This window comes from Xyrauchen texanus, chromosome 44, assembly GCF_025860055.1.
Source record: "Xyrauchen texanus isolate HMW12.3.18 chromosome 44, RBS_HiC_50CHRs, whole genome shotgun sequence".
In the NCBI taxonomy this organism is placed as follows: domain Eukaryota; kingdom Metazoa; phylum Chordata; class Actinopteri; order Cypriniformes; family Catostomidae; genus Xyrauchen; species Xyrauchen texanus.
This window is the reverse complement of record NC_068319.1, coordinates 7943406-7958320: the sequence shown is the minus strand read 5'-3', so window position 1 is coordinate 7958320 and position 14915 is coordinate 7943406. Positions and strand designations below refer to the sequence as shown.

Here is a 14915-nt window from a genome sequence, read left to right as displayed (position 1 = left end):
AATTGAGGTTTTTAGATGATTTGCTTAAACATGGGAATACTGCTATACAACAAAGTGGTCTATGGTATCAAGACACATTTGTACTGCAGTGTAGTCTGTGTCAATAATCATAAGTACATTCTGCACCATCACCAGCACAGTATGTGCATTTAGTGCAAGTATGCGAATTGGGATTCAGCAATAGTCTCTTTTCATAAGAGTTGTGCCAACACACAGACCTGAATTTTCGAGATAGGCCTCTCATTTGTGATTTAAACTTTGAGGCAAGTAAATCGATCATACAAACCAGAGAGCAGTATAATACATTATACATACCTGTGTAATTGGCTGCTTTATGACTGTGGATCAAGTCCTGCTCAGTAAAACAAACTCACAGCACACATTATCTCGATACCGCTCTTTCCAGGAGCTGTTTGCTTTTAAATTGCCTTATTACGAAGCAGCGGAATTCAAGCCAGGCAACTCTGGCATAAAAATCAGCACCAAGGAGAAAAGACAGTGGCTGCTTTCCAGGCTATGGCAGCATGAGGAAGTGCTCCAGGAATGATATATTGGAGAGAATAGAGAGAGAGAACGAAGTAGATAAAAAGTGAAGAGATTTTAAACCTGCAACTTTGCTGAATGTAGAGAATTAGGGAGAGTTTACACATCTTTAAAAAACTTCAGTCTCAATTTCTGAAATATTGTACCTTTGTATATATTTTTGGATAGTCTTGAGGATGATTTCATATTTCTAAATGGTTTTGTTGTTTGGCCCCGCAGAACTGGGGGAAATAAGAAACGTCACTACCCAGAAGACCCCACTGGAGTTGGAGGGTCTGGAGAAATACACCAACTACAGTATCCAGGTGCTGGCCTTCACCAGAGCAGGAGACGGAGTACGCAGTGACCAGATCTACATTCGCACCAAAGAGGATGGTATATACATTCTTTCAGGCTCTTTTACTAGTGTTATAAACCGCATCGATTAATTGTTTACAATCAGACCAGGAACGTTTATTAAAGGGATAGTTCACCCAAAAGTGAAAATTATCTCATCATTTATTCATCATCATGACATCCCAGATGTGTAAGACTTTCTTTCTTCTGCTGAATACAAACTAACATTTTTAGAAGAATATCTCAGCTCTGTAGGTCCTTTCAATGTTGACCAAGATTTTGAAGCTCCAAAAAGCATATAAAGACAGCAGAAAAATAATCCACACTACTCCAGTGGTTAAATCTGTTTCTCACCCACACTTATCATATCACTTCTGAAGATATAGACTTTACCACTGGAATCTTAAGGATTACTTTTATGTTGCCTTCATGTGATTTTTGGAGCTTCACATTTCTGTTCACCATTCACTTGCATCGTGTTGACCTACAGAGCTGATATATTTTTCTAAAAATCTTTGATTGTTTGAAAGAAAGTCATACACATCTGGGGTGGCATGACATTAAATTATGAGAGAATTTTCATTTTGGAGTGAAATATCCCTTTGAGAATCAGAGTGAATTTTGATTTCATGTTGATTTTAACATTGTGCCTTAACCAGATGTGGAAGCACTAAAGCAATTAGCTATCCATTCCTAAAACAGCCTGACTCTTGTCTCTGCAGTGCCGGGTCCGCCTGGCGGGGTGAAGGCAGCTGCTGCTTCCAGCTCTGTAGTATATGTTTCCTGGCTCCCTCCAATGAAACTCAATGGCATCATTAGGAAATACACAGTGTTCTGTTCCAGCTCATATCCCACGGTAAGACTCTCCAAACTTTAGTCTCAAAATAACAGGAGAGAAGAGCATCAGGCTGGCTATTGAGACAATGCTGTGCCATCAAACTTGAGATCAAAATGACTCCACTTGCATCTGTGGTCACAGTTTTTAAAACATTCTAGGGTGTATTCATGAAACAATTGTGGCACTTTTGCCTGCAGTATTCATTAACCACGCTCTCTGTTCTAGTATAGCACTGTGCCATGTGTATTTAAATTCAATAATTGTTATATTTTCAGTGTAAACACAGCACCTTTCTATGTAAATAATTCCATTATTATGGATTGTGCCTTATTTACAAAAGTCAGTGCTATTTGCTTGACGCAATTAACATTGCAATACTACCGCCGGCGCAATTAGCATGTGCAAATAAAGACTGCTTTCAGCAGGCACAAAATTATTCAAAGTCAATCCCTCCTCCTATGTGTCAAAGCCAGGAAAATATACAAGAATGTAGCCAAATATTCAACATTGGGGGAGACCAAATAAAAAGTTAAACAATTGGTAATTGAAACCCTATACTGCATACAGTGAGTGCAGTTTGTCTCTCAATTTTTCGTTCAGGTGGTTAGTGAGTTTGAAGTGGACCCAGATGAATTCCTGCACCGGGTGCACAATCTTATACGCAACAGGAAGTACAGTATCTGGGTGATTGCTGTTACTGCGGCCGGGCGTGGCAACAGCAGTGACATCATCACTGTTGAACCTCTGGCCAAAGGTGAGTTCCTTCATTCCTAAGTTTTAAGTGGGAAAAGCAAGCTGATCTGCAGAGTGTTTTTAGTCAACCCCCCATGTCTGTAATTTGTAAGTTGACTGCGTGGAGTAATTAACCGTGGTGTTGTATTTTGAGTTCTCTGCACTCTCACATGAGAAGCATGATAATAAGGTAACAGCGATCTTCAGAATGCTAAATATTCCATGGTGTAAAAATATGCTGATTTAAAATGCATAGTATAAAATATACAGTGTCCCCAAAAAGCATTTGAACTATTAAGCCATACTTAAAAATGTATGAATGCCATTGCATTAAATTTCAAACCAACTGGCATCTGCAAACAAATAAAGATTGACTTTGTTTAGCCATTTCTGCAAATACTTTTAACCAACTAGCATGTAATGTTTTATTGTTTTGCTTGAAAAGTACATATGCTTGTACTATGTTTCTTTAAAATCAGTGCTGTTTCGTTTGGTATTTAGTTATATATTAATATTCATAGAGTACATTGTTAATTGTCCAAATACTTTTGGGGGGCACTCTATGCTGAAATAAATACATACAGTATGTACTTTCTAATTTGCAGTATTGGTTTTCTGCAGTCAAATTTAAAACGGATGTTTGTGAAGTATTAATCTTTCACAGATCAATAAAACAATAAATTGGGGTGATTTAATATCTCAACAGCTCCTGCCAAGATCCTCACATTCAGTGGCACTGTCACAACACCATGGATGAGGGATGTTGTTTTACCCTGCAGAGCGGTTGGAGACCCACCTCCTGCTATCAAATGGCTGAAGGAAAGGTAAACAAACCAGGGTCAGGATCACCAGAGGCATAATGCATGGAATTTACAATCTCAAACAAAATATTGACAAATGTATCCACCGAATGAATAAAACATGAGCATATTTGAATAAAGACCAAGGACAGTTTTGAATTTGGGGAGATTCAGAAACAGAAATCGCACGTTCGGACTGATTTCCATGACTTTTCCAGTCGATTGTGATAAATGGATAAATACAGAATTTAGGGTTAAAAATGTTATAGCAATTGCACCCACAAAGATTCATATTTACCAATTAAATATTTTAGAGTTGTGCATAACAATAAAACCTATATTAAAATAGAAATGTACATGTCTTTTTACAAATGTATTCATTTCCTTGAGGTTTCCAGGCCTGAATTCGTTCAGATTCCTTGATTGTATATGACCGTGGATAACCTGCTTTTATGCAAACGCTAGATATTTCAATATGTATTTCTTTCTGAATTAATTTTCAAAGTGAAAATCAAACTGCAGCATTACCCTTTCATTCTAAGAGCATGCAAAATGTCTAAACACGTTCCCCAATGACTAAGTCATATTAGTTATTGGGGAATGCTGTGAAATTTCAAACTCTACACACTTCATTGACAATTCACACTGTTTCTCGACAGCGGGAGCCCGGCCCCTGCGGTCATTGATGGAAGACGCAGTATCCATGGTAATGGCAGCTTCGTCATTAAGACTGTAAAAGCAGAGGATTCTGGGTACTACACGTGTGTCGGCAGCAATAACTGGGGATCAGACGAAATAACTTTGAACCTGCAAGTCCAAGGTAATCAGGCAATGTGGTAAATTTTTAAAGGGATAGTTCACCAAAAAATGTAAAGTATCTCATCATTTACTCACCCTCATACCATTACAGATGTGTATTACTTTCTTTCTTCTGCTGAACGCAAATTAAGATTTTTAGAAGAATGTCTCAGCTCTGCTGGTCCATAAAATGCAAGTCAAAAGGGTCCAAAACTTTGAAGCTCAAAAAACCACATAGAGGCCACATAAAATGAATCCATAAGATTTGATATGTGTGGATCCATAAGATATGATTAGTGTGGATGCGAAACAGATCAATATTTAAGTCCTTTTTTACTATATATTCTCCTCCCTGCCCAGTAGGAGGCGAAATACATGAAGAATGTGAATTACCAAAAACAAAAGTAGAAGAACTCTTAGGAGAGAAGAGCGCTTAGGATTTATAGTAAAAAAATAAATAAAGACTTAAATATTGATCTTTTCTCCTACACCTATCATATCACTTCTGAAGACATGGATTTAACCACTGAAGTCATATGGATTACTTTTATGCTGCTTTTATTTGCTTTTGGAGCTTTAAAGTTTCAGAACCTGTTGACTTGCATTGTATAGACCTACAGAGCTGAAATATTCTTCTGAAAATGTTGTTTGTGTTTAGCAGAAGAAAGAAAGTCATGAATATCTGGGTTGGCATGAGGGTGTGTAAAAAATGTGAGAATTTAAATTTTTGGGTGAACTATTCCTTAAATTGTTTTGTATGGCCACTGAATAATCCTCTTATTGCACAGTATTTCTCACTTTTGTAAATATCATATTTAGTCCCCCCTGACCAGCCTCGACTCACTGTGACCAAGACAACCACCACATCCATTACCGTGTCCTGGATACCAGGAGATAATGGTGGGAGCTCAATCAGAGGTGAGCGATGTCTTTCCTAAATGATCATGATTTAGGCCTTGTTCAGACAGGCAGAAAAAATCTGATTCTTTGGTGGAACTGGCTCAAATCCAGAAAGAAATCTAGCACATAAGTACAGTACAAGGTTTGAAATCTGATTAATGCTGCATTCAAGTCATGTTGCAAATACCGTAATTGGGTGTTTTTTCAACTTGGTGGTTTGCAAATTGTGTCAGATACTATTTGCTCCCCTAAGTAAATACTAACATACAGTGTAGTGACATCACTGCAGCATGTTTATTGTGTTTCTTTAGAGTCCCACAGACACCCTACCACTAAACCTAACCCTTACCTTCCCTTAAAAAAACTTTATCATGTGGTTTTATTACAGTAAACATATTATCACCATGGTATTTTGTAGTGAAATCATAGTAACCACAAAATTAACATGTTTATAAAATAAAACAATTATATAAACACAATATTACTGTAGTAACACCATTGTTAATTGAATCAGATCTATGGTTTCTGCCATTAAAAACATGTTTACTACAATATTACAATAGTAAAACTACCTTTACATTAATTTTGATGTTTTATTATTAGTATTAAAGACAGCAACCAATTTAGATATTGAGCACAATGTGTGCAAACTTTAAAGTTACATTCTGTGTGTCTAACTTTCTATTTGTCCTCCGCTATGTTTCTTCATGCAGGATATATTCTGCAATACTCGGAAGACAACAGTGAGAAATGGGGAAGTATTTCCATCAGTCCTAGCGAGCGTTCCTACCGCCTGGAGAACCTCAGTTGTGGCACCTGGTACAAGTTCACACTAACAGCCCAGAATGCTGTCGGGCCGGGCCGAATCAGTGAGATAATCGAAGCAAAGACGCATGGGAAAGGTGGGGTAGCACTGCAAGTGCTGTTTGTGTATCAGTATTAAAGCTGAAGTGTGTAGTTTTTTATGTTAAAATGCTTTCTTGCATCTTAATATGCAGAAATAACTTTAAGTCCTATTTGTAAGTTGGACTTAAAGTGTTAACATGGTGGCTATGTGGTGCTATCGAAACATTGCTCTTGTTTGCTTGAGCATCCCGACCATCCCAACACAGCAGAATTGGCTTAACCAATGGCATGGGTTTGGGGAGGGGCTACCTTTATGGCCAACCAATAGCAGATTTGGGAAATGTTCAGGAAACCTATTGGAAAACAGCTGTTTATTTTGCAATTTCGTTTGGTGATGCTAGTGGTACAGAAATGTCCCACTTCACCGCGTCCCTGTCTGCAGTGCATACTTGCATTTTTTGCTCTGTAGTTCTAATTGTATTATTAGTCTAAAATACTGGTTTGTAATTGTTGTTCAGTCAAAACAATTAGCACTTTGCAGGTTTGCAAAAATTGCAATCCTCAACAAACACTTCTGTTTCACCTCTATTTACTTCCTGTTCTACGCCGTCCTCTTTACCCATCACAGAGCCGCAGTTCTCCAAAGAGCAAGAGCTGTTTGCAAGCATTAACACCACATGCGTCAAACTCAACCTGATTGGCTGGAATGATGGTGGCTGTCCAATAACTTCCTTCACTTTGGAATATCGGCCGATGGACAGCCCTGTGTGGACTAAGGCGAAGCGCACTTCTCTAACCAAGAGCTACAACCTGATGGACCTCCAGGAAGCCACCTGGTATGAGCTTCAGATGAAGGTCTATAACAGCGCCGGACTGGCTGAGAAACGTGTAAAATTTTCCACTCTGAACTACGATGGCAGTAAGTTCTCTGTGTGGTGGTATCCATGGGTTTATGTTTTCAAACCTCAAATGATTTAAATCATTTTTGTTTGACATTGGGCTTTGATAGCACACAACAATATCAAGAATTTTCAACTTTTTACACATACACATGTGTGGACATTGTATTTTGGCTTCATTATACGCAACGCATAATTTAAATTAATTTAAATAGACTGATCTCAGTTCACGAGACTCTGTGCTGTCAGTAAAGGGTTACATTTTTGCCACACTGAGTCATGTGACCAAACAACGTGGTGCCTACCACAGCGGAGTTTGTCTTTGGGAGAAACGCCAACAAAACTACTTCAGCTAAGAAACCTGATTACGTTTTTTACATTGAAACCTGTTTGAGTCAAAATTGTTTTTTTTTTACAGATTTATCGTGAAACACCATTCTGATAAACACAGTGTACACTAATGTGTACTTTAGCACATATTTTCCTGAGAAATCCTATACTGACTGTGCATTATCACATTGAGAATCAATGGGTTCATCCAAAAGCTGAAAATGTTGCTTTCAGAGGCTTAATGCTGGCCATTACTTTGAATCTGAATTCATTATGCTAATTTCTGATGTAATGTCTTTAACATCTCAAAAACATGAATAACCAACACTGCTGGAAACATAATAAACAATTTGATTTAAAAAAAATCTGACTTTTTATAATATGGTATTATTTAAAATTCCTCAAATTTGGGAAATCTATTTGCTCCAGAATTCTTTTTATTTATTTATTTTTTTGCATTTTTATTAGATGCTACTATTTACAAATAAAAAATGGAAATAGAAAATTCACACAGCAGTCACGCTTTGTTAAAGTTAAAAATAAATGTATTATGGCTCTGTGTTCAAAGGCACCATTCCTCCACTGGTGAAGACCGCAGTGAAGGACCCTGTGAAGAAAACCAGCAATGAAGGGATGAAGATGATGGTGACCATCTCCTGCATCCTGGTCGGAATGGTGCTGCTCTTCATCCTGCTCATGGTGTTGAGGAGGAGGAGGAGAGAGCAAAGGCTGAAGAGGCTCAGGGGTCAGATGTTCTTATAGCTCTATTTTTCTATTTAAAAAAAACATGTAGATTTGTACGCATACATATAGGCATCATATGTTGCAGTTGAGAATTTACCTGTGTAAGCCTTATTTTTTATGACTCGACAGTACATTAATATTCAGTTTATGTGTTAATAAAGCTTATTGTTTGTTCCACAGATGCAAAAAGTTTGGCTGAGATGCTTATGAGGTACACAATTTTTTACTTTTTAAAGGAATGTAAAACAAAAAACGTGATCATTTACTCACCCTCATATCGTTCCAAATCTGTATGACTTTCTCCCTTTGAACACAAATATTTTATGTTTTAAAGAATATCCTGGACACTCTTCTCCATATACTACCAGTGAATGAGGACTGGGGCTGTCAAGCTCCAAAAAAGCACCCTAAATGTATCATAAAATTGGTCCATATACTGTATGACTTGTGCATTATATTCCAAATCTACTAAAATCTTACGATGACTTTGTGTGACAGATAGATCGAAATTTAAGTGAATATTCACTGAAAATCTTGACATCCACCCTAGCTCTCCTTGGTGCATTAATGAGAGAAGTAGCGATGTCTGTTCAATAAATTGGTTAATTTGCTTCACAAAATCGGTCTGAATGATTTCTTTGACGTGTAAATTAGCAGCTTGGAGATTCTTCAAAACGTCCTTTTGTGTTCCACGGAAAAAAGAAAGTCATACGGGGATGGAACAAAATGAGGTTGAGCTCATTAAATGCTTTATTTTTCTTAATTGTCACCTTTTGAAAGCTGAGATGTTATTCACAGTGTTGTTTGTGTTTTCCGGCAGTAAAAACACAAGGCCTTCAGACACAATGAATAAACAACAGCAGACCCTCCGCATGCACATCGACATTCCCCGAGCGCAGCTGCTCATTGAAGAGAGAGACACCATGGAAACAGTGGGTGAGTTGTGTTCACTGAACTGTTCACCAACCTGAACGTTTATCTGAGAATCAGCGATACTATAGAAGACTCTAATAGTTCCACCTCTCCCCTCACTTTTAGATGACAGATCAACAGTGCTGTTGACCGATAACGATTTTGGAGAAACTGCCAAACAGAAGTCAGCCACCGTCACGCACTCCGTCCACTATCAGTCACTGTCCCAGGCCACTGGTCCTCTGGTGGACGTTTCTGATGTACGACCTGGGACGAGTAAGAGCAGTCTCTCGAGTAAGTACAAATACTTGTAGAGATAGTTCACCCCAAAATGTTAATTATTTAATTATTAATTTACCCTCATGTTGTTCCAACCTGTATGATGGTGAATTGTTGGAGAATATCTTGGCCACTTTTTTCCTTAAAATGGAATGAATGAGGACTGGGGCTTCAAAATAACAAACAGGCACAATGAAAATGCCATAACTTTTGTGTGGTATATTCCATGTCTTCTGAAATCAAATGATAGTTTTGTGTGAGGAATAGGCCGAAATTCTAGTCATTATTCACCCATGATCTTCAGCTTCAGTTGACTGTTAACTGTTCATGACTGGGCCATGAGTCATTGAGTAGCAGTGATTTGTAAACAAATCATTCCAGTTGGTTTTCTGAACTGGAACAACTGATTTATTGAAAAGATCAAATTCAAACTAATCGTCCATTCACAAATCGAACCTTGCTACTTCTCTTATGAACACGCCAAGGAAAGCAAGAGTGGAGGTCAAGATTTTCAGTGAATTATGTTTCCAATATACACTTTTGTTTTCCACAAACGAAAGTCATACGGGTTTGAATATAACATTTTGTGTAAACTAATCCTATAACTTTTTTTACGTAATTATTTAGATGTAAAAAATGTAGTGAATATTTCATTATAGTATAAAAAAAACATTTAATAACTGTCCTCAGACCCTACATCACGGCGTACAGCTAAAGCCGGTCCTGCAGCTCGCAATCGCTACGCCAGTCAGTGGACACTGAACCGCCCCCACCCCCCTGTCTCCGCCCACACACTCAGCACGGATTGGAGGCTGGGAACGCCCAGAGTGGCCGGCTCAGTGGACAAGGAGAGCGATAGCTACAGCGTCAGTCCATCCCAGGACACAGGTCAGTCTACTAATCTCCCAAACAGCCTACAATGAAAATACATGTTTATTTATTAAGCTTTTGTTACACTTTTGGTGTGTTGCGACGTGTCTCAAATAAATAATTCCCATTATAATCAACAAAGCTTTCTACACTGGAGTCCTTCTGAAATAAAATCTATGTATTTACAGATAACCTGAATTGATTTCTAGGAATTGTATTTGTATTTTTAAATAGCTATTACACCGTAAAATGGTTTTGCTATTTTTAAACATAAAAAATCTGAGTTTCAAATTGAACTTTAAACCTTGAAATAAACAGGAACTTTTAGGATTTTGAAAAATGTAAAACTAAAAATGTTATGATGTAAAAACAAAATGAAATACTGCATATTTAAATATTTAATAGACACCCTAAAGCAATGTAACCCAATGTTTGGCACTATCGGTGTGGACACTGCTTTAACAATGAAGGTTTTTCATTAGAAAGTTTAGATTTTGAGGTTTTGATCTGAAAATTTAGAAACTGCCTACTGCACTTCTCTTTGAAGAGATTAGAACGTCTATTTGCATCCATATGTGAAATCAAAGCTAAAATGTCTTCTGTTTGAAGTGTACAGTGATGTTGAGTTCTGACCCATTGTGTTCAGACCGCGCTCGCAGCAGCATGGTCTCCACAGAGAGCGCGTCTTCTACGTACGAAGAGCTGGCCAGAGCCTACGAACATGCCAAGATGGAGGAACATTTGCGACACGCCAAGTTCACCATCACTGAGTGCTTCATCTCAGACACGTCCTCTGAGCAGATGACCGCTGGCACCAACGATTACACGGACAGTCTGACCTCCAGTACACCATCAGAATCAGGCATCTGCAGGTTCACTGCCTCACCGCCCAAACCCCAAGATGTCTGCCGGGTCATAAACATGGCCGTACCCAAAGCCCACAGACCAGGTGAGAGCGCTGGAACGCAATGATCAGCCTGGAAAAATAGCTCTACCAGTTAATCTGACTGGCATTACAGCTGGTCTTAAAAGAACTTATGTAATAAAAATGGGAGTTTTGGGGCTTTAAGTTCATGTCAATTAGCTTTGAGGTCAACTGTATATGTTAGTGTACAGCTAAAAGTTATCTATTTAACTTTCAAACAGATATACGCAATATGTTTTTCTCTTCCAGGTAGACAGACCAAAAATATTGACGACTCATCTTGCACTACTAATAAGATACTCTAATAAGAAAACTCTTTTTCTCATAAATGATCTTACACTCTATTTGTTAAACAGATTGATTAAAAAGGCCTGATTAAACTTCCTCTGTTTGTTTTGAGCAACCTGTCCTGCCTGACACAACAACATTGACTCGATCAATGGTGTAAGTTGCACAAGGAAATGGCAGATATAACTAGAATTGTTATATTGTCTGCTAAAGTGTTGTGAGTAGTTTTTTGTATATTGCTATGAGTTCACTGGGGCTTTTTTGCTGTTTGATTACTGGTCCATAGATATGTCTTGGCTCCCTCTTTCAATGCAAGTCTATGGGAATTTTTCACCCCTTTTCTCATCCGTCAAGACAATTAGAAAATAATATATTTAAATACTGTATATTTTGATCAATTTTGATGTTTTATTTTTCATATATTAACGATAATGCAACAAATCAGGACAAATCTAGAACAGGATTCATTACTTTCACACTGAAATTTCACGAGATGCATCTGGCTGTCAAACACATATTGAGCAACATGTAACATAAGCTGCACAAGCTAAGTATTTTCTCAGGCACTTATTGAGTCTAAATAGATGCAAAACTTACTTAATTTCAATAGTGCACCCAAATGACAATAATCATATCATACTGTTCATTTGTTAAACTTGCTATAGTTTACTTACATGTTGTTGTTTTTTCATCAAATAGCAATGTCAAATGTAAATCAAGTCAATCACTGAAACATCAGTGCCACCTTGAGTAAGAAATAGCATGTATAATCTGTATGTGTAATCGCATATGAAATACAGATAATTCACCATTGTTGCACAGAAAATCAACGTGATCTATACGATTTATTTGTATGAATATATTACTAATTTATCCTGTAATAAACAAAGAAATATATATCCTGTAGTAGTAAACTTGAATAGTTATGAATAATAAAAATATAATTTATGAAAGTGCAAAAAAATACAACTAAACTCTCTAATGACCCTATACACTTTTGGTACTCAAGCCATTATAAAAAATACAAATAAAAAAATCAAATCTGCAATTTTGGCATTTTTTGGTGTTACACTTTTAATAAGTGTAAGATTAAGGAATACTAAAGAGGTGTGGGCATAACTCCAAAAAATGGATGAGGTACAGAGATGGAATGAAGTCCCGGGTCACTAAAGACCTCAGGTATGCATTTAAGGGTTAAAAGTCTCATTAATGCACGGTGCGTGACAAGTTACATGACAAAGTTTAAAACATTGGGTTAGGTGTTTGTTCAAATCACTTACCCTAAGTATGAGCTATAGTAATAAATAGCACCACTAAATATTCTAAGTTGTCATTGGTGAAAACCGTTCCCTTTCTCTTCCTGTAGGAGGGGAGCTCGTACACCTGCCTCCATACCTGCGAATGGACTTCCTTTTGAACCGGGGTGTTTCCGGAGGGTCTCGGGAGGCGGCGATGGGTCAGGCCTGTTTGGAGCCACAGAAGACCCGATCGTTAAAGCGCCCTGCCCTGCTGGAGCCAACGCCCATGGAGGTGCCAACCAGCAGGGACGTGCAGCAGTGGCAGCCAGGCACGGCCTCAACGCTCCCGCAGAGAGAGGCCGGATCGGACTTGGCACAGGCTGCCAAAATCAGCACTTCCCAGGAATCATTGCTGGACTCCAGAGGACACTTAAAACAGAACAACAATCTGTACGCAAAGTCCTACACACTGGTATAACAAAGAACGGACAGCTGCAAACAAAACAAAAAACTAGCAAAATGTGAACTCTTCACGCACGGTTGTATATATGTTTCCCTTGCCATTCGGAAGGGCCACTTCTAACAGTTTTATTTGATGTTTTTTTAAACGGTGAATTCACTTCTTCAGAAGGACTCCACACGAACAGATTACCAAAATGATTTTATTATATTATTCTTATTATTAACGATGAATATGATCATTTACTAATTTATTTATTTAGCGGTAAGTGTGCACAAACTAATGACTGAGAGCCCATTATGTTTTCGTTTTTATTTTCTACTTGTGTAACTAGTTTGAGATAACGATGTGTGCAAGCGAGTGTGATTACCACTGGTCCAAAGTTGTCACCGTTCTCTGACTGTTGAAATCTGTTTCCTGGGAGTGCATGGGGATGAACCGATTTAAAACAAAGATGGCAGTATGAAAACTGAGGTCCAGCCCAGAATTTTTTCACCAGAAAAATAATAAAATGTGAAGATTTCGTATTCTTATGAGTATAAATATATAAAAAGATATATATAAAATGAGAAATCACTTTTATTTGTGGGTATTACAGGGATTTTTGTTTTTATATGCTTAATAAAGTCCTTTAGTCATGTTTGCACATATCTTGTTTAACCTAGAAAAGTCTTGATTAATGATTATTTGTGTTCCATTCTCTAATGGTGCAATATGAAAATCCGTAAAACACTTTTGCTTTCTACTGTACTGTATCTCGCCCATGACATCAGAGAGCATGAGCAAATTAAATGATAAAATCTCTTGTAAAACAGCTGTGGTACAAGTAAAGGTTGATTTAGCATGTTGGGAGAGATTTGACCACCCGTATGTAGTGCACTAGGAAGTGTCTTTAGTGCACGCTCTCTCTGTTGTCATCACTAGATTTATTTTTGCTGCATTGCAGTAATGCTCCGCTACAGGGAAAACTGAGACAATCTAAAGAGATCCCCTAAAAAGATAAGAATTACAATTATGATGATACTAATAAATAACCATGACCAGTTTTATAGGATTATGGACTGTATGGTAGCAATATGTTATTGTTGCTGCTCTGCACCAAACTGTCTTGCAGGGAGAGTTATGATTAAAGAATTCTGTGAGATAATATTTCGCTATATTTGATTAGATAATTCTATTGTCCTCGCTATACTCATTTTAAAATGTTTATGTTTTCTCACCTTTTTGTTTGTTTTTTGTTTTTTTGGACAGGGTGCTCACGGTTGTGACACTCTAGAAAAGATTTTCCATGATAATCCTGTCGACTAATAAAAGGTTGATCCCCAAATGAAACTGGCAGTTTGGTTAACACATTTAATTTTATTCTGGGATGTAAAAGAGGTAGAGTGATGTGAGAAGACATGATGTGCTGTGTAAATTAACAGCTTAATATTTAAACTGAGATGAGTGTGACTGCCTTCAAAGAGAAACACTTAATCAAGAGCAAAGACACAGAATCACTCTTCATCGGATCATCAATATCTGGTAAGAAGCAGGAACACAATGAAAGTACAACCACACATTCTCCAATCCAGAGGGAAAGCAGAACGCTGCTTTTCTTGCTGGTGTGCTGCCTAAAATTGGCCCAGGGAGGTAAAACAAAACAATATTAGCGAAGCAAACATAATGGAAATAGTCCACAACACAACTGAATTCAAGAACAGTTCACCCAAAATGAAAATTCTGTCATTATTTACTAACACTCATGTCATTTGTTTAAAATATAGCACAGGATTCATAAATACCAAGGATTTCTAAAATGCTCATTCAAATTTTGAACTTTTGCCATTGTTTGAGCTTGACAGCCCTCGATCATACTTAGTAGTGCCGGGTATTTTGATGAATTCCAGTAATTTGAGTCTTTTGAACCTATTCACCAAAAAGATTAGTTCACTGATTCATTCTGTCACCATTTCTACAGATAACATCCCTTGTCAGAACGTGGCAACAAATGAGTGCCTTATGTGTGTTACGAGTGACTCATTGAATCATATGGATTCATTTGATTCGTTGAAATAACACCAAGTTGTTCGCGAACAAAACAATAGAAGTGAACTAAAATAGATTCATTCAAAAACACTGATTCATATACAAACAAACACTACTACCATCCACTTCCATGCCATGGAACAGCAGTG

At 37.6% G+C, this 14915-nt stretch overlaps 1 protein-coding gene across 1 annotated transcript in view; it reads left to right on the top strand.

Moving 5' to 3' along the window:
* dscama (Down syndrome cell adhesion molecule a) overlaps positions 1–14056 on the top strand; it is a 99179-nt gene extending 85123 nt beyond the window's left edge. The window contains 15 exon segments of the mRNA XM_052117447.1: positions 763–918; positions 1602–1735; positions 2318–2471; positions 3156–3273; positions 3909–4069; positions 4867–4965; positions 5661–5849; positions 6422–6712; positions 7591–7767; positions 7947–7977; positions 8587–8702; positions 8805–8972; positions 9648–9845; positions 10474–10776; positions 12407–14056. Of these exon segments, the coding sequence (XP_051973407.1) occupies positions 763–918; positions 1602–1735; positions 2318–2471; positions 3156–3273; positions 3909–4069; positions 4867–4965; positions 5661–5849; positions 6422–6712; positions 7591–7767; positions 7947–7977; positions 8587–8702; positions 8805–8972; positions 9648–9845; positions 10474–10776; positions 12407–12756 (2645 nt within the window). The 3' untranslated portion in view covers positions 12757–14056.
* Positions 14057–14915: the final 859 nt, after the last annotated feature.